The following is a 24,984-nucleotide window of genomic DNA, read 5'->3' as shown; positions in this document are numbered from 1 at the left end:
TCAGTGCAACTCAATTCACATTTGGAACTGTTTGTGGCAGATGCCCCTCATGCATATGTGTACTTTTGTTTACTGTACATGTATGAAGAGAAATAGTAGTATTTTTGCAAAGGGTTCTGGTTCTGCACAACACAGAACTGTGACATGTTCTCTTGGTTGTACTTGTTAATCCCTAGTTTATCAGGGAGCAGAGCTATGACAGCCAGCTTAATTTTCTTTGTTTATCACTGTGTTGGTTAAACTGTGTGATGCTAAGCCTCCCTTGATACTATCTTTCTTGAATATTGTTATTACAAATAATTATGTTCTAAATTCACATCTGCTCCTCCTTTTGAAAGTCCTTGGTGGTACGCTTCATGGTGGCCATTGAACTTCTGCACAGAGTGGGGTTTATGTGAGAAACTCTGATCAGAACAAACAGCATCTGGTGCAGGGGAGGGAGCACTGAGCGCATCCTGGAGCATCAGTTTGGCAGGAGCACATTTTTGCTGATTAAAAGCCTGGGAGCAGATTTTCAGGAGATTTTTCAGTTTGTTTCCCCTACACTCCCACAACTTCTCAGTGCATATTGAGGCAGAAGTGGCCATTAAGTCTGGCTGTTCTTGTAGGATTTTCTTGTTTCTTTAATTTCTAATTCCTTAGAAAGAGATCACTGTTCTGTATAAACCAAGGAGATAGCTCAGCAGGCTGGATGTGAAAAGTAAGGTATTAACTATCGTGAATATAACAGTATTTTAGGTATTAGGGTGGTATAATTTCATTTTCAACTTTGTAAAAATACCATTGTTAGATAGTGATAGAACTGGGACCTCTTTGTGCCTGAGGATTACTCTCTTAAACCTGAAGACATCTTCGCTAAGGGGTGTTATGAGCTTACTGTGTAAAATTGTGTTTATGAGCCCTTGTTCAAGTCTATAGGAATAACAAACTGTAGAAATTCCACTAGCTGGATGTCAGCATACATGCCCTTATAAAATATGTTTTACTAATGATGAATTGACTATCAATACCCCAAAGATGGGCAGTATTTTTCCTTGAATTGCGGTATTTCTAGTGATGTCAAAAGGGACCTAAGATAAGATTTTTGCTGTTAACTTAGTTTTCAAGGGCTAAAACTTCAAACACTGCTTTGGGAAACTGCTTTTGAGGGAAGCGGAGTCAGTTTGTTATTTATTTATTTAGTAAGTTTATTAAAGAGGCCTAAGGAGTACAGATTAACAGGAAGGATAAAAATGCAGCCCGCAGCTTTTACGTGTGGACTGCTCTCCAGATTAGTGTCATTTAGCTTATGAAATATGTAACTTGTGGCTCTCGGTTGTTCTGACTGACTGGGAGAAATGGACTTTTCTATGAAAAACCCTGCAGAGCCCGGACATGTCTGGAGCCACAACAGTTCCTCAGAAAACTACTTGTGCTACTTGGCCCCGTACAAGATTCCTGATCACAGCAAGGGTTTGGCAGCAGTAACTCAGAACTCATTGTCTGACTGCCTGCTGCAATCACATGCTAAGGGAAATGATATTTCATGGGAATGACAGTGAGGAGCTACTAAAAGCTTCATAAGAAATGACCTTTCTATGCTCTGCAGTAGAGTTCACCCAATAAAATGTTTACTTGTGTAGTAAATCTTAACAGTGGCATCAGGTTTTCAAGATTTGTTCCCAAGTGAAAGAAGTAGTTTTGGTAATAAGACTGTCTTAGGACTTTGTTGAAAGAGGAAAAACTGGAACCTCTTAACCTACCTTTATTATTCCCTCTACTTTTATAGGTAAACATGACCTTGTCCCTTCTTACTGTGTTCTTGTTCTATACTATCTAAACACTGGGCATCACAAGTTTGGTTTTTTATGTAAACTTTCTCTTGTCTTTTTTATAGTGAACTTTAGTAACGAAGAGTTAATTGTCTCGTGGGCACCTTGCATTTAGGAATGGAACTATTGCAATTTGCATGTTACCAACTTAGATGACCATGGAGTAAAATAGTGCAAATGGCAGAGCTATCAGCATGTACTTAGATGTGTAAATGCCTGATACATGATGATGTTAAGAAAGGAGACAGTGGAAAGGGAATACCTCATCTCAATTTAAGATACTCAGTTAACCCTGGTGCAAGTGCATATAATTAAGCAGAGAGCTGAACCATCTTCTTCAGGTGCGTGTTGTTAATGTTGCAAGGTAAATTCATGTTCTATATACAGCTGAATAAAATACAATGTCTAATGTATAGTTTGTAATAATATCAATATTTGGTACATGTTGTCAATGTAGTGTGTGACAGCAGCTGTGTACTTCAAGATTGCTGCTCTGTCAGGGAAAAATGATGGATTAAGGATGAGTACTATAGTTAATGGAAGATTACAGCTAATCATTTTATAACTGCTGTTTCGGTAATAAGATACGTGTTGTAATGGTATACATGTAATACTTCTGAAACAGAGTTTTCCTTCTAGCAGCTAGTATTTTTTTATTCTGATTGAAGTGCAAGATAAAGATTTATTAAAAAGGTGGGGATTCTCTTAGATTTTTCTTAGGTCATGTGATTTTTTTATTTTATACATATAGTACCCAAGATGAAAGAAGAAGAATCCATGGCAGTATGTAATGTACTTAATCTTTCTAGAAAGTATTGCCTTGTTTTAGCCAAAATGTTGAATTGGTACAAATACTTTACATATAAGTGTTGATCCACACGAATTAATAGTTCTTTTTGGTGCAGTTGCTGAATAAAGCTGTGTCTGTGACAGGTGAGCTTTTTAAATTCAACTGGGTTTCAGCTGAGGAAAGTGAGCCAAGTCTTGCATCTATCTGAAATGCTTTGAGGACATTTTATAATGTCTGTGTAGCTAGTCTGATTCTCCTTTTGCAGAGGAAAATGTCTCCAAATACTTCACTGGGTGAGTCCTTTGTGGATTGTTACTGAGCTGGGTAGGAAAAGGATGTTGTGCAGAACAAGGTTGTCTCACCTCTTAGCTGAGGAAAAAACTGACAACTTCCATACACAGTGTTCATAATTCTTATTGCAAAGTGGGATAGACACCTGTAGGTTGTATCTTCTGCATCCCACATATCCAAAATACAGAGGGAAAATACTCCATTCAAGTTTGCAATAGGCAAGAAGGCATCTCAGGGCATTCAGTATTCCCTTCTTTTTTCCCTTCTGTTTTGAAAGTATTTTAAATTCTTTCTAGTTATCCTAGTAAATAGACTTTTAAGATTTGCAATGTACCCTGAAGGCAAGTGTTAATCATACTTACTTCTATCCATCACAGCTGTCACTCTAAACGTATTTCATTAACTTCAGTGTGTACACATTCTTGGAATATGAATTTACAAAATGTGGGATGTACCATGAAAGCTTGGTCCAAAAAAAATTAATAGATAATTTGAGTGGTTAAAAAAAAAAAGATTGGATTTTTCAACATATGGTTTTGCTTCTTGTTAATTAAGCAGCTTTGACTGCAATCAGAAAACAATATGCTGTATGAGAGAACATACAGTTTTATATTATATATTATATTATACAGATATAGTTTTAATGCTTTTCTTCATTGCTCATGTAGGTTCATCACTGAACCAAGAAAGCAAGCTAAAATTCTTGTGGTCACAAGAGATTGGAAAATTAATATTTTAAATGTATGTTAAATAAAAGTTCCTTTCAGGAGAAATAAGGAATAGCATAGATTAGAAAGTTCAGAACAGGTTTTGATGGCCAGTTTGAGTCCCAACGCTGCTGATTAAATACATTACACAGGCCTTTTCCCTTATTTACTCTATTCAGAGCCTTGTACAGCCTCTCTTTGTAATGCCTTTCTGTCCTACTGTATGATTTTGAGCATATCTCAGGTTAACTTGTCGTGTTTGGCAGTTTCCTGTTTTGAAAGCTGTCCCTGTCGGTTTCCTGCTCGGGAGAACGTCCCCTTCTTTGAGATCCCAATGGCTTACAAGTGCTTGAACACCATGTGGACTTCTAAGAAATCCTGTTGTTTGTGCTACCGTCTGGTGTTGGAAACCAGGGAGCCATCCTGTCCAAGTAACGAAACAGAACAATATGATCTCTGAAAGTGCCAATGTCTGACAGTTTGAAAGCTCAGTTGTGAGGGTTTGCTAAGCTTCAGGTAGACCCTTCTTTAATTACACCGGCTCCCCATTGTTTGGGGTAATGCTGGAAACCTGAAAAAGAAATGTCTGTGCTAAGCCTTCCAGTGGGTTCAGATCTGAGAAGACTTCACTAGCGTGGGCACCGCAAAGCATGACGGGGTAGATTTAGGTAGCGGCCAGAAGACCATGTCACAGCACAGCGTGGGTATTGCTGGAGCTTACAAACCTTCTCAGCGTGAGGGGCCATTGGAGAGCACAGAGTTTGGGTCTGGCCAGTCTCCTCAGCATAGATCCACCACTGTGCTCTGGAAGTGGGGGCAGCCGTGTTGGGATAACACTGTGTTTGGAGCTGGTAGATCCCTCAGGGTCCAGGGCTGACCTTGCGAAGAGCCGATGTGGGAGGGTAACCACAACGTTTCTTCATTTATCTGCAAACTAAGCAAGCGCACCACCACTAGCTAAGAGTTAACCACTTTTGTTTTATAGAGTGCTAGGGATGAATGTAACCACATAATGGGTAAGAAGTGCCAAAAAACCAGATGCTGTGACAGTTCGCACTGACACGCTGAGCAACAGCTTTGCAGCTTCAGAGTTTATTCCTCTCAGCTGTGCATCACTTCCATGCTCTTCTCTTTGTTGGATTACAATCCAGGCTGAAGATGTGGAACTTGAACCCTGCTGTTACCTTGGCAGCCCCTCAAATTCATCAGTGAGAACATCCCAGGACTTCCAGCAAAATCTGTCATGCTGTGTGTGCCCTTCCTTTCTCAGAGCACAGCTGCCAAACAGTTGTAAAAGCCATATGTTCCTGTAAGCAGAAAGGAAATGTAAAGGCTTATGTTTGAAGTAAGAGCATTGCATCTTAAAGTTAACTAGTAGTTTGAATCTTTGGTGTCAGATACTTAGTTTGACAAGATTAGGTCAAAGCTGAACATGTTACTTAAAGTTTGAATTTTTTGCCTGGTTTGGAACAATTTACACTTGTTTTGATGTCCATCTTGTGAATGTCTTAAACTTGTTTTAAAGTTCAGTCCTATACAGGCAAAGCCTTTCTAGTCTTTAAATCCCACTTACACCGTCAAAGTTTAGAGGATTTGAATAGTGTGTAGGCTCTGTATGCATGGCACACACTGTCCAGTGATAAATTTAATCTGCTAAGAAGATGAGGTAAATTGATTGAGCATTGTACAATTTTGGAAGTTAATTGCTAAAATGCTGGACCTCACACAGGAGCTTTTATTACTCTAGTCTTAAGTTCAGAGTATTTAACACCCTATTTAAGTATGAACTCACCTTTCTAAAACACAATACACACCATTCCAGGTAAGGTTGCATCAATACATTGTGCAGTGGCATTAACAGTTGTTGAAATCTACTGGAAATATGTGTAAGTCTAATATCATCGTTCTGAATAGGTATAAAAATGCTTTTGTGGAGTCTGAGTTAGTTGTGCAGGCTTTCTGTTGCTCGTATTTACTCGAGCTTAACCAGTGTGGAGCCCTTTTGGCTTTGTTGACCTATTTATCCTTAATTGCCCCTCAAGGATAACATGGCCTACTTCAGCCATCTGTACTTAAGTCTAAATGAGTTCTCAAAGTTGGTCTTTCTTCAAACAGTCCTCTCAAAAGGTCTGAGTGACTTGAAGAAATTACAGTTTTTTCCATTTAGAAAATTAAAACTCTACCTTAAAGAAACTTATTTTAATTAATATCACAGACTGAAAAAGGATCTGTTAAGAAAACTTTGTCTTTTAATGATTATTTCCGTTACCTGCAGAAACGCATCGAAGCCATTCTGATTTTATGCTGTGGGGTTCCTTGTTGGAGTAAAGCTTACTAAGTTGCCGTGAAAGAAGGCTGATGGATACCACAGAAAGGAAATCAGTGCATGTGGTACAAGCAGATGTCCAGGCCCAGGCAGATGATGGTGCCTGGACACTTTAGTTCTTATTTTTAACATTGGCTACATTCCCTCAGCCTTCCCCCAACAGCATAAGCTTTTTGGAGCAGAAAGAATGTCAGCATATATGATGGAATATAGCCAGCATTACTGTACTCCAATTAGTTGTGGGTGTTTTTTTTTTTAAGGAGGAATTGGCTTGAAAGTGGGAGAGAGGCTGATTTGAGGATCTAGAGTCGCATAGGAGATAGAGGAGCTAGAGGGACCAATCAAGGAAGATACTAATGGCTAGATCTCCAAAGCTGGGTGGGGAGGGGGAAAAAAAAAACGTGACCGTGTATGCTCTATAAATTGGCATACATGCTTTAAAATAAATAAGGTGTATACCAGTGCTGTTGATTTGGCTAAGGAACACAAGCAGTGCTTGAGACAGAAGTGCCTCAAGTAAACATGTTCGGATTTGTATCTCATAATTTCAAGAGACCTACTGCTGTGCAGGACTTTTGATCACCTTTGGGACCAAGGCTCAAGAGGAGCTCTCCTGGTTGTCAGTGAGTTGTCACTCGCCCCATGGACAGTATGTCTCTGATAGTAGCCCATATTCTTGCGGGCTCTTTGTGGGCAGATGCAGCGAGCTGTTGCTGTCGCAGTCCTGTGGTGACTGAAGGATTTTCAGATTGGGGGTAGGGCTGCATGTAACTGGGCTACAGCCATCGTGAAGTTTGGATGAGACTTCCAAAGTTTTGAATTATTTATTAGCCCCTTAGACAAAGCTCTTTGAAGTTGTTTTCATTATTTTGTCTCCTGTTGATCTGGCCTCTAAGATCTCCTGTCACTGACACAACATCATGTATAATTATCTTGCCTGTGCTTATGAAGCTTCAAAATGCATTTTCATGGTATTGCTCTTCCAGACTGTATGATTCTGCTTGTCTCTTCTGTCTCATGAGCAAATTATAACCACTTGCCTATCATGGTTTTTATTTATGCCACCTCACAACTCAACATTCATCTGAATTCTTCTTTGCCTGCTTGCTGTGAGATCCTAAAATACAATTTTGTGTATCTGATGATTCCTCAATCCTGAGAAAATTGAAATACAGTATGAGCGTTTTCAGACGTACCCAGGGCATGAACTAATAACAGCTGAGACCAAAAGTAAGCATAATAGGAAAGGGGAGAGATAAGGTTTTCATCAGTCGTACGCTGGATAAGATTTAGGAAGAGTGAAATGTGGAGAAGGAAGCAAGAAAAGCGCATAGTGGAGGGAAATACATCAAATTCCTTATCTGAGCCTGTTCTAATGATGAAATTTTAACAGGTTCAGCTCCAACAGAAAGTCTCAGATTTTCTTCATTGCCTGTGCAGCTTCATCGGTTCCTTTGAAGGGAAGGTAGTAACTATCAAAACCAAAGTAGGGAGAAGGTACAAATGCTGTGTTTTCAATGTGCATTTAAAAATGCATATATTCTCAGAATTCTACTGTAGAATGAAAAAGATCGTAGAATAGTATGCACACTGTTGTATTGATAGTGATTTAGTTGGGGTGTTTTTTGGTGGTGGAGGGGCAGTTCTAATTTTCAAAATCAGATTTTAGACATAAGAATCAATGAGAAATGGTGCCTCCTTGCTTACAGGTCATGCTTCTGCTGTGGAGTGTCACAACATCAGCTGTGTTGGGTGAAACTCAGCTGTTACTGCCAGGAGCTTTATATCTAATAATTTTTAATTGGTGTTCAGTGATTTTGGACAGACCACTAGAGGCTGCACTTGTATAGCAGCACTTCTGAATGTCTCGTTTCAGATTTCTTTTGCTGGAATTCATTTTCTTTCCTACATTTCTTTACGAACAATGGTCAGCCTTAGTTTGAGTTGGCTAGGTCTTTCTTTCTGCGGTTGAAGTTCATTGAGCTGACTATGAGAGGGCCTAATAATCAAATATAGCAAATTCTTCTAGGTCAATAGCCTTTTGTTGAAGCATAGAGTGCAGGCACTCACAGTAAGGAGTAGATGCCAAGTTTTGTCCCCACTTCCAGAGATTCAAATACGCAAAGATAGGTGCAGTACAGTGACTTCCACACCACCAAGCACCAGCTTTGAATTCGGCACCTCGGGAATCTTGAGGTGAGCCTGCTCCTCGGGTGTGTGCTCTAAGGATGGTCAAGGAGATCAGAAGCAATGGACATGTCCTTCCAACTGCGCTTCCTGCACTAGCTAACTTCTTTTCAGTTATTCACTTCTTTTTCAGTTCAGGAGATGTAGGTTTTAAAAATTAAAGACAAAACTATATTACTAATTTAATCTGAAATTATGCAGAAGTTGTTAATCATTGCATTCATTTTTGTCCCATATCCAGTGCCATGTACCAGAAATGGATTGCACTCATTTCTGTTCTGGGCTTTTTTTTCTCATAAATGTTACTAGAATAAGAACTGATCTCTGATAAACTGGTTACACACTTTAACTGAAAGCGATTCTTGCAGGAATCCAAACTGAGATATCAGGCCCACAGTTTGACTTGGAGCCAGAATGTCATCCCAGTTTACTGTAGGGGCTCAGGGGGTCTGCTAGGTAGCCAAACAGCATCATTGGGGTCTTTGTAAATGTTATCTTCATAAAGATTACCCTTGTTAGGAGCAATTCTGTTCTCAGATGTGTGCAATATTCTTTGAACCTCTGTCATACATACACACTGAGGCAGAACTTGGCACCAAACTGCTATTTTCTGTCTAACCAATTAAATGTCATGACAGGATTGTGCAATTGTATATACAGCCATCTTTTGGGGAATATGTTTTCATTCTATTTGTTTTCTTGGCAGATTTTTGCCACTGGTACATCAATTCCAATGCAAACCTCAAATTTTCTGTCATAAAAATAGAAAATACAATTTTAAAGTTTGCTTATTTAGCCCAAGTGTAGTTAGTGGGCAGGTATTGCTGTCCAGCTTTCAGAACACTTCCAGCTTGCCTTAGGTGTGTAATCAATTTATGTTTTATACATTTACATTGCATATTTGGAATATAATTTGTAACATTGGTGATATAGAGGATTATAGCATTTTTTTCTTTTCCAGACTATTCTTAACTTGAATGCTTTTAAGTACTAATTTAAGTGCAGGTTTCTAGAAAACACATAAGATCTGAAATAGAAGCAGCATTACAAAGCAGTCTGCAGCTTAGAGATTGTGTTAGAAACCTACAGGCTCACTTTGCAATTGAAACTATAAAGTTCATTGTCCAGTATAGAGATCAAATAATGGCTGGTTTATAGTTCTTTTTTCAGTTCCTGCTATCTCTAAATTCATTTAATCAAGCACCATCTACAGTGAGGCTGGGTGTTATGGGCTGTAAAACCCTGTGATATTTGAAGCTTTCAAACTGGAGCTTTGTGGAGTGTGATATATCCTCTTATTTCCATCATTTACTCAAGAAAGCACAAGACCACTTTCTTCTTAGAGGCTGTGGTTTCCAATATTAAGAAGTCCTTAATCTTAATCTCACTTTAGACAGTGAGAAAGAAGCTATCATAAGATCAAAATACTTAAAGACTAATCATGCACAAAAGTATTTTAAAAGTAAGTTAGAACACCTTATCAAGCGAGGGGAAAATGTGAAACAAATTTTTTTTTTCTTTTTTAAAATCCCCAGATGGTGGATTTGTTTGGGAATTAAGTGTATAAATTGGCCAGTTTTGAAATAAAGTTAGCTTTATGATAACAAGCAATCTAGAATTGTAAGAAAATTAAACTGCTGTAGGTCTAATTACTGTTTAGTGCCTGGGTACTAGATCTTGTTTAATGTTACAGTTTAACTTTTTTTTTCTTTGTCAAATCCATAAACCATTAAATTCTTCTTTTCTAGGAAATATGGTGTCCTCTAGGACTTACCCTAGTGATCAAATGGAAGAAGTCTTAGTTATCCTACGTTAGGGAGACAAGGAAGGGAGATGTGGGCCAAGGCTGTGCCAAGTGAATTGTTCCTGCCCTCTTACTTCCTGGGAAACCAGCATAAAACTCATAACATGAAATGTCACCATAAGGTTTAGCTGAATTATTTTCATGTTTGCTGTACTGGAGATTTCTGTCTTGATTTGTTACTACCATGTTCTTCACCATAGTGTCTGGCTGTCTTCTAGAGCATATAAAGGCCACTAAGGAGATGGTTCTTCTCTGCTTTCATTCATTGTCAGGTCATTAGTGGTTTCATTTTTTTTTTTTAATGTGTGAAACAATTGCAATTAAGAAAGAGTTCTTGTCTCCCCCTCACCCCCCAAGAAGTCATTCCTAGCAGCAGGAGAGATGGAGAAGTGGTCTTTTAAGTGGCTCAGGTTCAATTGGTTGAAATGCCTCTGAAAATTTAGGATGCAAAGTTTCTCTTGGGAAACAATAACCTCGCGACTTAGTGCCTGGTTTCCAATAGCCTGTTCCTAAGCAAAGTAGCAGAGAATGCTGTTCTTGATTACCCTAGCTTTTTTGCTGGTGACTGAATATAGGATGACTTTTGACTTCAAAGAGTGATAGCTGCTGGAATCATTTTTATCACTGGGGGCACGATGGGAATCCTTGCTGTCCAAAGTGTTTGTTACCCCTGTGCTCAGGCTACTGGACTGTCTCCTTGTATATGCTGAACCTGTTCGAGCTCCAGCTTGTCTTTTTCTGCACTGGATACAATTCTACCTTTAGATGATTATTTTTTTTAATTTTTTTTTTTTTTAATAGCTGGTCCACATAACCCTTGTGGCATGCCCAAACGTAAGCCTAACTGGTGTATGGACAGGATGAGCAATACCATTCCTAAGATGACCTGTCACTGAGTCTTGTATGTTTGCCCCTTTTGTGGGACAGTAGTATGGCCAATAGTGGGTGGATGGGCCAATTCCACGGTACTTCCTACATAGGCCTATATATTGCATGCCAAAAAAGATCAGGATTTATGAGCAGTCTGAGGCCCCGCATATCTTCAGGCAGTGTGTGCCTATCACTGATGGTCAGTGGTGAGCTACAGAGAGTGAGTAAGCTTTAAGAACAGGTGGTACCAGGATTTAAAGACAGCTTCAGCTGCTTATAATGCAGATTGCTGCAGAGATTGCCTTTTTGCTCTGTTCTATGCAGTAGGTCTTCACTGAATATTACTAAAGTTCTACTATCAAAATAGCTGCTCAGCCATTAAGAGCAAGAATTTCGAGTCAGTTTGTAAGGACAGGCAGAGGTAGTCAAGGTGTGGAATAATCCTGAGAGTAATATAAGCCAACTGTTTAATAATAAAGCATTAAGACTGAAATTATTAATTATTTTTTTATTAAACTGGAATTATTTACCCTAAAATGCTGCATAGAACTTCAAACACGCAAAAGTTTGATATTATTGAGTCTCTGTGATGAACCTGGAGACTTGCTTTGTTTTGTTTGTAGTAGAGAGCAATGTATACAAGCAGTTTTCATAAAGCAGTGTAGAAGCAATAGGAACTTATTTGTGTAGCAGTTGTCACCACCCATACCTTGGAGAAAAGCAAGGATCTTTCAGATGATGACTATGTAATTGCTTCCACACCCCCCAGAGAGAAGTTTCTTTCTGCAGTCCTGTGTGCTATAAGCTTTCCCACCCTTTCCCCCAGGTGCATGAGCTCATAAGTCCTGCAAACGAGAGGGAGATGTCCCCATAATCTAAAGTTGAGGAGTCACTAAGTGGAAAATTCAGTTCCTGCTCTGTCTTCTCTGTGGAAAAGTTAGTGCTTGTTGGGCAGGTACTTCAACCTCACTCTCTCACCTCCAGATGGTGTTACACTGGCTCCCCAAGATGGAGGGAGGGGACTGAGCAGAAAGTCAACCCTCAGCTGCATTTTCTCCTGTCCTCTGTAGCCTCTGCTCCCCTTCCCCTGCTTTCTACCTTTCTGACCTGGCCTTTGTGAGTTTGCTGGCCATATTTCCTGTAAGGCAGGGATTGTTTCTCTGGATTTCTAAAAATGTTCTGTTCTTTGTGATGGTGAATAAACAGAAGAACAGAGCTTATCTCATTATATTGGGGTGGGTTTTTTTTTTTTGGTGTGTGTTGGGAGGGAAACAAAGGAAGGAAATACTAAGTTTGAATTGCAAGCTTATATAAATTATGTTTCAGAAAGTACACCGGATACAAGTTAATGTATTAAAGAAAACAGAGGTTGTAAGGGAAATGTCAAGAAGCCCTTAATAAGCAGAGGCTTCTGCTAAGGTTGTCTGCTGTTTCTCACTGTAACGGTTGGTTTCCAGTCACTTGCAGCTTTCCTAAATTTTCTTGCCATTTGTGAGGTCTCACCTGAGTTTTTGCTTTAAAGTTTGGCCAAAATAGCCAAGTTGTTCCCAAGAAGCCAGGCAACAAACCCACTGTGCTTTTCAAACACTGAAACAGCCTTTTGTTTGAGAAGCTCAAGTGTCTCTTCTCTTCAAGTGTTCTCTATTTGGTCAAGGACTTGGACTTGACATTTAGAAGAATGATGGCCTTTGTGTCAAAGAAATACCTTGAGAAAAATCTGCCTAAATCCCAGATCACTGATGCTCAGCAGCTACTTGAGTCTTGTCAAAAATGTCCCTCTTCATCCTGGGGCTGAGCAGGGGCTTCTCCATGGTTGCAGAGTGAGCTGCCCTAGAGCCAGGTCCGCAACCAGGGCTGAGAGCAGGAAGACTGTCTCATGGGATGCGAGTGCTGCCTGTTGACAGAGAGACAGTGCAGGCAGGACCACAGCCAAGGGAAGTGTCCACCCAAGGAAAGATATGAGGAGATTGAGTGGGATATAGGGTAAGGAAGACTCAGGTTGGAGGATAAGGGGACCGTGATATTTAGGAAGGGGTGGGGTGAGAACCAATTTGGTCATTTGTCCTGACAGTAAAAAATAATAATAATAGAAAAAAAATAAAGCTCCAAGACCTTTTGAGCTGTTCTTGGGACAAGGCAGCAAGGAATGAGAATGGTTGAAGGGATGAGTGGAAGAGACAAATGTGGGTGGTAGAGACAAGTATATTGAAGGGTCGTACAGAGGTGTGAGAAGACCTGGGCTAAGCTGATGAGTACAGTGCAACTGGAGCAAGATGGGGTAAAGCTTGATGAGCAGGACAGGATGTGTCCATCAAAGCATGGCTCTGCTGAGAGACAGATTAGGAGCCAAAATGTTTTACTCTCAAGCAAATGGGGAGGGGAGTGGGGGAGAGAAAATCAGTATTTGGATAGAATGTAATAAATATGGCTGAGGCAAAGAGGGGCAGCTGGCACTCGGGTTAAATCAGGAGCCAAAGTAAAATTGAATACCTGCTTGTTATCATAGCACTGTTTATCCTATGCCCTAAAAGAGAGGGGGGTCTTGCAAACTGGGTTATAACTACGTACCGAGGTGCATGTGGCAGCAAAGAGAGGTCAGTAGAGTAAGGGTGCACTGGCACAGAGACCTGTTTCCAATATTTACTTTTCTTGAATACGTGACTTTGTTGTCTTCATAATGTTCTCAGCTTTGTTGTACACAATGTCTTAGTTGAGTTTGTTGCTTCCTGCCTACGACTTGCTGGAGCTGGATCCCAGATTCAATAGCCAGCCCTTTGCAACAAGACACTGTTGTCAAGATAACAAATAGTTTTCCCACTGTGATCGGTTCAGAACAGAGCATTTTTTTTTTCTTTTATTTTTAAGCAATCTATGTTAACGGAGTGTTAACAGTTTCAAGTCAGGTGTTCAAGATTTTGTCTCTGGGTCTCTTCTACTCAGCAGTAGGGAATCCTGGCTTTTATGTCTGAGCCTGGAAGGGGGCCACGTTCTGGATCATGCAACCACCCCACATACTTGATCCATCAATTTGATCCAGTGGAAAAAGAAGGTTGGCTAAAGATGTCTTTTGGGCTGTTACAGAGATGTGCTTTTCTTTCTCATCTTTTCCACTTAAGTAAGTCTTGTCTTTTTTTCTAGGAGAATGATATTAAGCTCTGCTAATTGCCAGGTGTTGAGGCACAATAATTATCTGTGTGGAGCTGCCATCTAGATCTTCTCTGGGATCCCAGTTGAGCCTGTCTTTCCCTGGGCTCCTGGAGAGAAATCTGATTGATGCTCTGACAGAGGCTTGAATTCTATTCCTGTTACGTAGAAATGTTAATAGTTTCTTGAAATACGACGCAGATATTGCATTTAGGCACTCAGTGGGGTCTGAGATTGTGCTTCCACTGAGGAGGTATGCAGAAGTTCCGGGAATCTTGGGGACTTCTACTGAGCAGGGGAATTAGCTCTTTGAGCCTTGAAACTTTTCAAAACCCACATGAACTCTTGTGGGAACAGCTGCAGCACATTTTTGACTGCATTTATACCCAAGGACTTTGTTTTGCTACCTGATTATTGTGGAACGTGGGTGCTATTAGCATTCTACTTTGCTCGGTGACCGAAGGATAAAATGGTGATAACTTTAAATGGGGAACAGGAATATGCTGGAATCAATCTGGATCTCTCCTCTTGCCCTTCAAATAAAGAAAGATAAGGAACAGGGGGTGCTTTAGTAAATTGTGGAAAGTGGGAAGCATATTGCTAATATAAAGCCCTGTTTGTCTGCGAGGGTTATTCAGGCTTACAAGGCGAGCACTCAGATGTTGTTTATCAGTGTTGTCCTTACCCAGAGGCAAGAGTTAAGTGACATGTGCTGAATGTGGACAGTGAGGGGTTGTTTCTAATATTCTCATATGTTAAAATGACTGCTTAGCTTCCTTTGAAGGAAAGCAAGCATTCCTTTGCATTTTTTATGATTATTCATGTTTCCTCCTAAATACTTAGTCTGTAAATTTACAGTTGGTAAAACAGAGGGGATAGACTGTGAGTCTAGCTTAAGATGACAGGTCTGGGTACCTATGTTCTTCATCCTCCTCAACATCATCTTATTATTATGCTGCCACCATAATCTTATAAAACAAAGCTGGTGTTTTCATGATTCAGCAATCTTGAATAAGGGATCCGGACATTCTGTTGTGTTAATTTTTATATTGTCTTTTAAGGTATGAAGATAAATTGCTGCACAATATTTTTAAATGTCACACAGTGCAGCCAGTAGGCTCTGCAGTAAATTATTATTTGGGCTAAAAATACAGCACGTACATAAAAAATGACCAAATATAGGAGAAAAAAACCAAAACAAATCTGAGTCCGTCTGCCTTGTGTTTGCCTGTCGTTTCCATTTTGATTGCGATTGGCTGGCAAGGGCTGCTGCTGGCATTGCACAATTGGCTTAGATGGGGAATTACAAAACAGGAGCAGATCCCTTGATTGGGACTCGGTAGCACATGCAGCTGAGCACAGGAGAAAAAAAGAAAGGTCACCCGTACGCAAGGATTTGAGCGGGATCTCTCTCACAGATGTTTCCATTCCGGAGAAGTGCATCCCATCTCGTTTTTCTCATCTATGACTTGAAGGGTTTAAATGCCGCAGGGATTTTTTGTTACGGTGAATGTGAAGATGCACCTGGGAGCGAGTTTGCAACCTGGAGGCGTATGAGAATTTCAGATGCGCAGAGCAATACCGTGGAATGATCTGAAGGACCTGCGTTTTTAAGGAGTTTTAAGTATCAGTGAGGAGGAAAACAATTCAAACAGCAGGTTAAAAGCAGATGTAAAAGGAAAAACAACTTTTTTTTGATCCTGAAATTATACTGAAAACAGCACGAAGGAGGGATTATATCAGCACCAAAAAAATGGAGAATCAAAGGGGTTTATTTTCCTCTGAAATTATCTCTGAACAAGAAATGTAAAAACTCTTTCGTGAAAAAGAATAATTCAGGATTTGAATATGGTTTGAAGCTCTGTGGAACATATTTAGGACTGCTGCATCTTTCCAGTATTGTGTAGTATACCTTTATCTAATATGTTTAGATAAAGAGGATTCTGCATGAAAAGGTCAAGCTGCTTTTTTTTTTTCTAAGTAGTTTTAAACTGCTTTTTTGAGTGGGAGAACCAGAGGAGTTTCATTTGTATTTTCAACTAAATTTTCCCTTTATTTCTTCTTTCCTTCTCCAAACTTAGTTTACAAGATGCTGGAATTGGATTTATTCTTGTCATAGATCGCAGACAGGACAAATGGACCTCTGTGAAAGCTTCTATACTGCGGATAGCAGTGAGTATTATTTTAAATTCACTCCTTAGAAAAATGTTTCCATGTTGAATCTTTTTCTTTTATGAGTAGAAAAGCAGCAATGACTTTATTTCTTCAACAAAAGGTTAGCTGATATATGACACAAAAAGTATCAAGTAGTGCTTTTGCATCCCAGGTGACTGGGACCAAGTATCATGTGTCTATGACGTGATTTTAATGCAGTTTTTAGCTTGGGACATCAGCCTGAGAAGGCACTTGGAGAGCATGTGCGTGTGGCACACAGCTGTCCCAAGTGGGAACTAATATTTGCATGGGCAGCCTGTGCATCTCAAGTAAGCTTCCTTTTTAGGAAGAGTTGAGGATGAGGATCGTGATTTAGTTTACCACTTCTGAAAGGAATTCAAGTGTAAAAGCTGATCTTGTGGTGTTCAAATCAAAACAGAAGTTACTTGTAAGCAAGAAAATCTTGTGTACTTGCTATGATCAATCAACAGCTCATGTGGTTACTCTGGCTCCTTTTTAATTAATATTTTTAATATGAAAACTAAGCTTATTAGAGGCTTTTTCCTTTTTTTTTTTACATGAGAAGGAAAAGACGGATTGATTTTATCATGTGCATGCCATACTGTTTGTTTACTTTTTGTTGTTTTTTTTTCCTTGTTATCCTTGCTTGAATTGTTAGTGTTGATAATCTTCCCACTAGGTGCTGAAAAACAGAGCTGTAAGCAATTCCTCTTTAATTTTTTGTGGCTGAAAATTTTAAGCTCTGTAAAATAAAAAGACAAAGAACTGTTTGTTTATTGTAAATTAAAAGGTATTTATTTAAAGGTAATGAATCACTATATGACTTCTTGTGGATGAATATATAATGATAAAATATTCCCATAATACAACTTTTTACATACTAAGGATGTTTAGGAATGTTAAAATATGGAGAATATATATAAATATAGCAAAACCTGCTTTTGCAGCTCACTTTGAAATATTGAGATGCAGCATTGAACAGGTTCCAGTAGTGGAAACTGGGAGTGGCACAATTTGGGCTGGTTAAAGAAAAAAGGACTGTATCTCTGGAGCTTTTGAATCTCACTCAAAATTCAATGCTGTAGTTTGTTGCAAGAGAGATAAGTATTCAACATATGACACTCCCTTTTATTTACGTAATTGAGGTGGTAGGGGGCAACTACACACATGTTGCTTATAGCCATAATATTAACATTTATGGTGACATTCCTCCAGTGTGTGCTATTTTGCCCAGCAGCACAATATACAGAACCTGAGTATCTGTTCCCTATGGTATGGGATCCATCATTGTAGTGATGGTGTTCATGCCTAAGGGTTTTGCCCAGAGAAGGGTGTTAAGTGCAGTGAGGTCTCTGGGTTGCAGTGCTGTTGACGGTGGGTTAATTTTCTTTTTTTCTTATTTTCTCATTCTTCTGTGAGGTTTATTTTAAAGAGAAATTGTGCTTCCCATCTGAAGTGTAATCTGTTAGAAGCATGATCTTTTTTTTGTATTTGTTTGTTTCATTGAACTGGTTCAGCTTTGGCTTTGTATTGTGTCAGTGGATGTGTGAGACTGTCTTCTTGGGCTTCAGCAATAATTGCATCATCCCTGAACACTTGAAAATTTTATTTTCCTATTCCAAAAAAAGATGTAGTGAAAAATTGTTGTTTGCTGTTCTCCACCATGGTTTTTACTATAGCATTTGCCATAAATGAACTCTAAATACACTCTGCTGTATGTTCCTTGAAAAAAACAAAGCCAGAAATACACAATATGTATCTTGCGCCAGAGTCAGGAGGACTTCTTTGGTTCCTGCTGATGGACAAAGATTTTTAAATGGCTCAAGGGTAACTAGAGGCTCAACTTCCACTTCTCTGGTTTTTCTAGCTGCCCAAGTTGTCTTTTGATAATAATCAAGCATCTGAGTGTCATTTGGACTGTCTAGATTGAACCTTATGTCTGAAAGCCTGGTATTTCTAGCAGTTATGATTGCCTAACCTTATTGCCGTGTGTGAAGGTATGAGTCTCGTCTTATTTGAAAACAAGAGTTTTGGCTGTTGGCTCACATATACTAGGTGCTGCAGCATCTTCCCAGCCATCCTTCCTGATTTTTCTCTGATTGCTCCAAGGTGGTTTGACCCTCTCAATTTGTGAAACCAGAGGTGCCAGCACAGGGTGCTGTGGCTGGAGCACTGCCCAACAGGAATATTCTGGCTGGAGCATCTGCCTGTCACTAATATCCCAACAACTGTAGGAAATATATTTGTAAGCACTGAGCAGATGCTATCAAGAAACTCATACTAATGTGTATTTTTAAAATAATTTTATGTTATTTCCAAGACTCTTTACACACAAATGTTTGGGTTTTGCTAGTAGGTATTAGAAGTATGTTTTGAAACAAAACTAACAGAGAAGTAATTTTTTGTTTCAGACTGAAATTAATGTGGAATATCTTTCTATAGTATAAAAAATTTCTAGGCTTCATTTTTCCTTCTTTATTGTTAGGCATCATTTTCTTTCCTGGGACAGAAAATAAGCAAAGACAAGCTGAATCTTTATTTCCTGCTGATACTTTAGAGTTGCTGTAGAGAGTCAAGGCTGTGAAGGTGAGGTAAACCTATTTTTGCAGACATAGTGGAAGGGCAGCAGCTGCACCGTTCACCCAGGATGACTGCTGCTCAAGCAGGTGCAGTGACAGCAGAACTGAAACCAAAGCCAGATGCACTGGGCTGAAAAATGGCCCCTCTTTTCCTGGGACGAGTGGAGAGATTGCGGCAAGAATGTGCCCGGGCATCCAGGCTTTGCTGCTGTTACACTCAACTTGACAAAGTTGCTATGGACAAGCAGCCCAGGAGGTTGTCCTTAGCCAGTGCAAGACTGCAGACATTGTGGCTTAAGGGACACTGCAAACAATATGATTTTAAATTTTTTTTCCCCTGATTTAGCTAAAGTTGTTAGCCCAATGCATCCAAGAACAGCATGTGTTTGGAGGGTGACTCATCCTGTCTGTGATAGGTGGGATGGATAACCTAGAGATACCATTGACTACATGGAGAGCTTAGCTTTTAGATGCCTGTAAGTTGGACAGCATTCATCTCAACTGTTGAGTCTCTTAAGAATCTGGCCTACTGGAATAGCCAGGCTGAGAGGTGGAGTTCTGGTAGAGATGCCAAAAGCCAAGCTTGATGTTGTTTATTGTGAAGTCTTGGTGCTAAACTGTCATTTTTCTAGAAAGGCTGTAGAAAACTGAAAGGTATTGCAAGAAAAATAGTGAAGTTAGCTGTTGTAAATTGTTCACGTATTACATTGTTGTTTGAAGATACAAATATTCTTACGTTTTTTGCCCTGCCAGCTGCTGAGATTCTTATAAATTTGTTATAATGTCCTATTTTCAGTTAAACATGATATTAGATTACTAATCAGTGTGTTCTGTGGTTTCACACTGTTCCATTCTAGTTCCAGTGTGTTTTCTTAAAAAGTTATATTAGGCCTATGTCATTACATTGTCTCTGTTGTCCTGTCATCATTGTCGTCTTCCATCTTGAGGGAAGCTTTCAACTGTGAACTCAGTCTCTTAGGCAGACAGAAAACTGCACTCCAACGTTATGTAAAGTTCCACCATAGGCATCCATCAGCCTCATATTGAAAGTCCAGAGAAAATAAACTTCCTTAAACTTGCTGCTTAGGAAACAACATACCTGTGGGTAACTGCTCTTGAGGAAGCAGTTTGTATGGAGTTCACTCAGGTTGTAGGGAGAAAGTTTTACCCAGTCACAACTTTTCAGCACTTTCTCAATGTGACAAGAGTTGTGAACTTCCTAGTGAAGTTTGCTTCCTGATTTGCCGCCTTTGAGGATGTGTTGCATGCAGGTTTTCATGCCATCTCTTTTGGACAGCATTGTCCAGTGCACTGTTTTCCTTAGTTCTTCATAAATCAAAAAGCAGTCTTCACTGTAATAGAGGCTTAGCCCATTTATTGCTTTGAAGACTAGGGCCAAGATCTTTAGCTAGCAGGAGAAGACCAAAAGCCACTGGTGAGACTGGAGTGTTAATACCAGCCTAAACCTTGCAGGAGCCAGGCAGTCCCAGTTTTGTGCCATCTGGAGTCTTATCGTTGGTTTTACATCCAAGGTGAGAAACAGTGAACTACAGTAATCCGACCTTGAGTTCTCTGACCTTGTTTGTAGAGAGACATTGAATTTCTTGGTGAGTTGTTGATGGAGAAAAGATGCGTTTAGTAACTGATGCTCCATGAAAGGCACTATTTTATGTTATGGATAGGTATTTCCTGCTAGCCTCATTTCTAGCTAGCTCCTTGCGTCATGTCCTGAAAACTGTAATGAAAACTTCACAATTTGTATGGGTTCAGTTGGAAAAAACTGCTCTTCTTCAGCCCCTAGTCATGTTTCTAAGTTTTGTTTGGATTCAAAACAAGACCAAGAACTTGACAGTTTGATCAAGCTAGAATAATATTTGTATTAATTTTGTGGATATTGTTATGAATGATTCCAGTGAACGATAAACTAAAAAGGTTCTTTTGAGATGCTGTGAGGTTTTGTCTTATTGCTTTGGATATTTTGAGACTATTACAGGTGCAGGCACTTTCACAGTTGTCTTGTATAGTCAGCCATTTTTCTTTTTTATTACGTGGTTTTTTAATACGTAAAAAGAGAGAAGTGAGTCACTGGAACTCTGAAAACAGGATCATAACATCTCAAGCACTAAACCCAGATCTAATGCAAAACAACTCAATGTTTTTAAAACTAGATGTCAAACTGGTCCTTTCATGAATTTATTTAATTCAAGATTCTTTCTTGTCAAGAAGGCTGTGTAAGAGACTTAATTCTGGCCAGGAATAAACAGTCTTTCAAAAAAAAAAAAAAAGTAGTTATTAGCTCCTTTATATACAGAGGTATTTTGGAAAGAAGTGCCCTGTGGCTTACAGCATACTGGTAAGTGCAGAAGGGAAAACACCACCACAGAGTTTAGTAATGTGGGTATATTGGAGCTCTTCACAAAATGAATAATAGTGTTGTGCCACACAGCATACTGGTAAGTGCAGAAGGGAAAACACCACCACAGAGTTTGGTAATGTGGGTATATTGGAGCTCTTCACAAAATGAATAATAGTGTTGCGCCAAATATTTTAAGATAGAACTACTAAAACTGGGTCAAGTGTTAGCTCTTTGATGGCTCGCATGGTTCAGATATCTGTGAAAGCTGGCTGTTTACTTGGGAAGCAGAAGAAAAAGGAGTGTAGGTTCACTGTTTATCAGCACAGCCTTCCTCTGCTGTGTGGGAGTATAAAAAGACTTCTGAGACCAGAGCAGCCCAGTGAATTGCTCTGTGAGATTGAACAGCGGACTGCGACTTTATTTTAAGAGTATCTCTGTCTAAAAGGTATGCATATCTACCTGCATAATTCCTTTGTATATTGAAAAAGCCCTAGAAGGAAATCTGAGATAAGAAAACTCAAAAGTATTGGTTTTCTTTCCAAAAGCTCACCTTTTGGGTATTCACTGCTGAAAGCTGTAGTGATGGGCTTCTGGTTGTAGACCCCAGCCATCGCTCTGCTCCTACGCTGCCTCTTCAGGGAGCAGCAGCCTGGCATCACTGCATCCTGTCTCAGTGAATACTGTGACTATTGTGAAGTATGCAATTTAATGAGACTTAGTCCTCCTCTGAAAATGCCATTTGCCCAATAGCCTGTAGCAAGTATCTGCTCTTTATGGCTGCTGTCAGGTGGGAGTGTGTGGGATTGCTGCTCTGCCCAACTAGGGCAGGTAAAATTGTTGAGTGACTTAAATAGCTCCCCACCGGCACTGACATAGCAAGACCACAATACACAGTGAAAACCAAAGATAGGAGTCTCAGTACCTCTCTTTGGGGGAAATGTGGTCCTTCCTTCCCTGAAAATAAGCTGCCACCAACCCTTACCGAGGGGTTGTTTCCTGCTCAGCTTTGCAGTTCCTTACCAGCCATTCAGCATCATGTCATCTTCATTCATGAGATGGCCTGCCTCTCCTTACCACACCACCCCCTCTCCCCCCGCACCATTAGCAGCCACTTAACTTCAGAGTCAGCACTGATGCCTCTCTGTCATTGATATTCTGTGAAGGAAAGTGATAATTAAGATTATATGCAACTGACAATTTTACTTTTGGCCCAAAACCCACCTGGGTTCAGTCTCTCTAAGATTTCCCCTTTCCAGAAGCCTGGAGCATGCAGTGGAAAGCTCCCCATCCCTGAGAAGTGGAGGCCTGAAAGCAGGTGGCTCAACCTGCTCCTGAGTATTTATTAACTGATTTCCTGGAAGATTTCAGGTAGCTCCTGTTTTGCCCAGCCTGAAAAAGTTCTTCCCTGTTCCAGGTTTGGGGTAATCGTAGGGCAGCAAAGATTTCAGTGTATTGGAAAGCTTTGATTTAAGGGCTGTGCTGCATATAAATTCCTGGTTTGGTGAGATTTATTTTAAAGCTGATAGCCATGTGCGCATCTACATCTTTTTTTTGTATCTTTGGAATCAGCATTGGCTTGACTGGATGGGGAAGTGAAGGAGATAACCAGATAGAAAACTAATTCCAGGAGTGTCATGAAGTGTCAAATAAGTGCCAATGCTGATGAAAGTGAGATGGAGGAACACATGGGTTGAGCTAGAATAGAATAAAGGTTACCTTAGTTTTCATAGAGGATACCAAAAGTATGACAGTGGTTTTTTCCCTGTTGGTCAATTTTGCATAGGCATTAAATGAGCTGAAGTGCAATATTTGAGACAAGATGTTGGGAGAGCAGTCAATATTAATTAATCTAACAAAAAGAAGACACTTTTGGAAAAAACAGTTTTCAGGCACACAAATGCTTCTTCGAGTCACAATGATGTCCAGTGACTGACTTCACTAGAACAGTCCTTGAAGGCACTTTATTTTATGACACTACTAAGCATACAAGAATATTAATTTTTGTGCTTAACACTTAGCACAGCATTGTTGAGAAGTCACTGTTTGCTCTGCCTGCTTAGCATACAATGGCTTCAAACAAATATGCTGCTGGACTGGGACAGAGATTTTGTTGTTCTCTCTTGTTCAGGATAAAGTTGACTGGTTGACTAAGTTCAAATGCATCTAAGCAGTGTCTCTTGCATCATATTGTGGTCTCTGCGAGTCACCAGGGCTTTAGAAAGAAAAAAAAGTTAGGAAAATAGTAATATTTGGGTAGTGAAGATATAAGCTCAAAGAAACTAGAAAAGCTGGCACTGGTCCAGCATTGCTTACTGTAGCAATCCTCCCTTTTTATTGTTGTTGTTTCACAAAGGTCAATTTGCAGATTTCACTCCTAGCCATGACAAACAAAGGTGACATCACTTTTTGAGATTGGTTTGGGGTTTTTTTTTGTGGTTTTGAGGGAGACGACCAACAGAAAAACCCAAGAAGCATTGGAGACAAGAACAGTGTTGTAGACAGTAATCTATTATTTGAGTTTTTGCTGAGAGGTTGAGAACTTATGCCAAGTCTTGAATAGGAATTAATCTAGATGGTACAAGACTAGTGATTTTAACAGCATGGTTTTGGTTAGACACACTGAGGTGGAGAAACCTTGTAATGTATATACTCTATCTCTTTTCTTTGAATTGAATATTAATGAGAGATCCTACTTAATTTGGTCCTGCGATTAAACTCTGTATCTCATAAGACCTAATACACAGCTTAGAAAAATTATTATTGCATTGAATTTGGCTACTACTGTTTGCTTCAGTAATAGTCTAAATATCATAGCATAACAGAGTGGGTTCACAGAATTATAGAATGTCTTGAGGTGGAAGGGACCCATAAGGACCATCGAGTCCGACTCCCTGCTCCTTGCAGGTCTACCTAAAACTAAACCATACGGTTAAGAATGTCATCCCAGACACTTCTTGAACTCTGACAGGCTTGATCCATGACCACTGCTCTGGGGACTCTGTTCCAGTGACCAGCCACCCTCTCTGTGAAGAGCTAATGATCTGAACTTTCCCTGATGCAGCTTCATTCCATTTCCTTGTGTCCTGTCTCTGGTCATCAGAAAGAGAATTTCCCCATCTGCTGTCCACTTTGAGGAAGTTGTAGACTACGATGGGGTCACCCCTCAGCCTTCTCCGGGCTGAACTAAACAAGTGACCTTGGCCGCTCTTCATAAGTCCTGCTCCTGAGGCCTTTCACCATCTTGGTTGCCCTCCTCCAGATACGCTGCAATAGTTTGATGTCCTCTTTATACTGAGGCACCCAAAACTTCACACAGTGCTTGAGGTGGCACCGCACCAGTGCAGTGCAGAGTGGGACAGTTACCTCCCTGGGAGTGTTGGGAGGCACTTCAAAAGATCATCTGGCCCAACCTTTCATGGAGAAAGGGAGCCTTGAAAAGAGCATCTGGCACCGTGCCTGATCATGTCTTGAAAACCTTCATCTATGAGCACTCTAACCTGACCCTGGCAAGGTTTTCCAATGAATGACTGTTCTCATTGTAAAATAATTTCTTATATAGAGATGAAACCTCTCCTAATGCAACCTGTACCTGTTGCCCCTTGTCTTCTCCACATGGCTTCTTGTGAAGAGAGAACCTCTGTCCTTTTTGTAGGCACCCTTGTAAGTGGTAACTGGAATATTGTGATGAGGAGCCCCCTGAGCCTTCTCCTTGGAGAAGAGATGTAACTCTTTCAATCTTTCCTCATAGGGCAGGTTCTCCAGCCTACTAGTCATCTTTGTGGCCCTCCTTTGGACCCTCTCCAGTCTGTCCACATCTTTCTTAAATTGTGGGGACCAGAACAGGACACAGTACTCCAGGTGCAGCTGGACAAGTGCTGAGTAGAGTGGGATGGTCATGTTTCTGTCTCTGCTAGTCATGCCCTTGCAGGTGCAGCCTGGGATCC

The 24,984-nt window shown here is 40.0% G+C and overlaps 1 protein-coding gene across 10 annotated transcripts in view; it reads left to right on the top strand.

Annotated features, from left to right (window-relative positions):
• Window positions 1-24,984, top strand: part of MCF2L (MCF.2 cell line derived transforming sequence like) — a 173,898-nt gene that overhangs the window by 116,074 nt on the left and 32,840 nt on the right. For 9 of the 10 annotated variants that reach the window (XM_014944167.1, XM_014944165.1, XM_014944166.1 and 6 more), the window contains one exon: window positions 16,012-16,102. In XM_014944167.1, coding sequence (XP_014799653.1) covers window positions 16,012-16,102 — 91 coding nt within the window. Of the gene's footprint in view, window positions 1-15,279; window positions 15,886-16,011; window positions 16,103-24,984 lie in introns of those variants that run through there. The other variant, XM_014944168.1, reaches the window with a different exon arrangement.

The sequence above is a fragment of the Calidris pugnax genome, unplaced genomic scaffold (assembly GCF_001431845.1).
Source record: "Calidris pugnax isolate Ruff unplaced genomic scaffold, ASM143184v1 scaffold69, whole genome shotgun sequence".
Classification (NCBI taxonomy): domain Eukaryota; kingdom Metazoa; phylum Chordata; class Aves; order Charadriiformes; family Scolopacidae; genus Calidris; species Calidris pugnax.
Note: the sequence above shows the minus strand (reverse complement) of the source record. Positions and strands in the feature narration are given on the sequence as shown.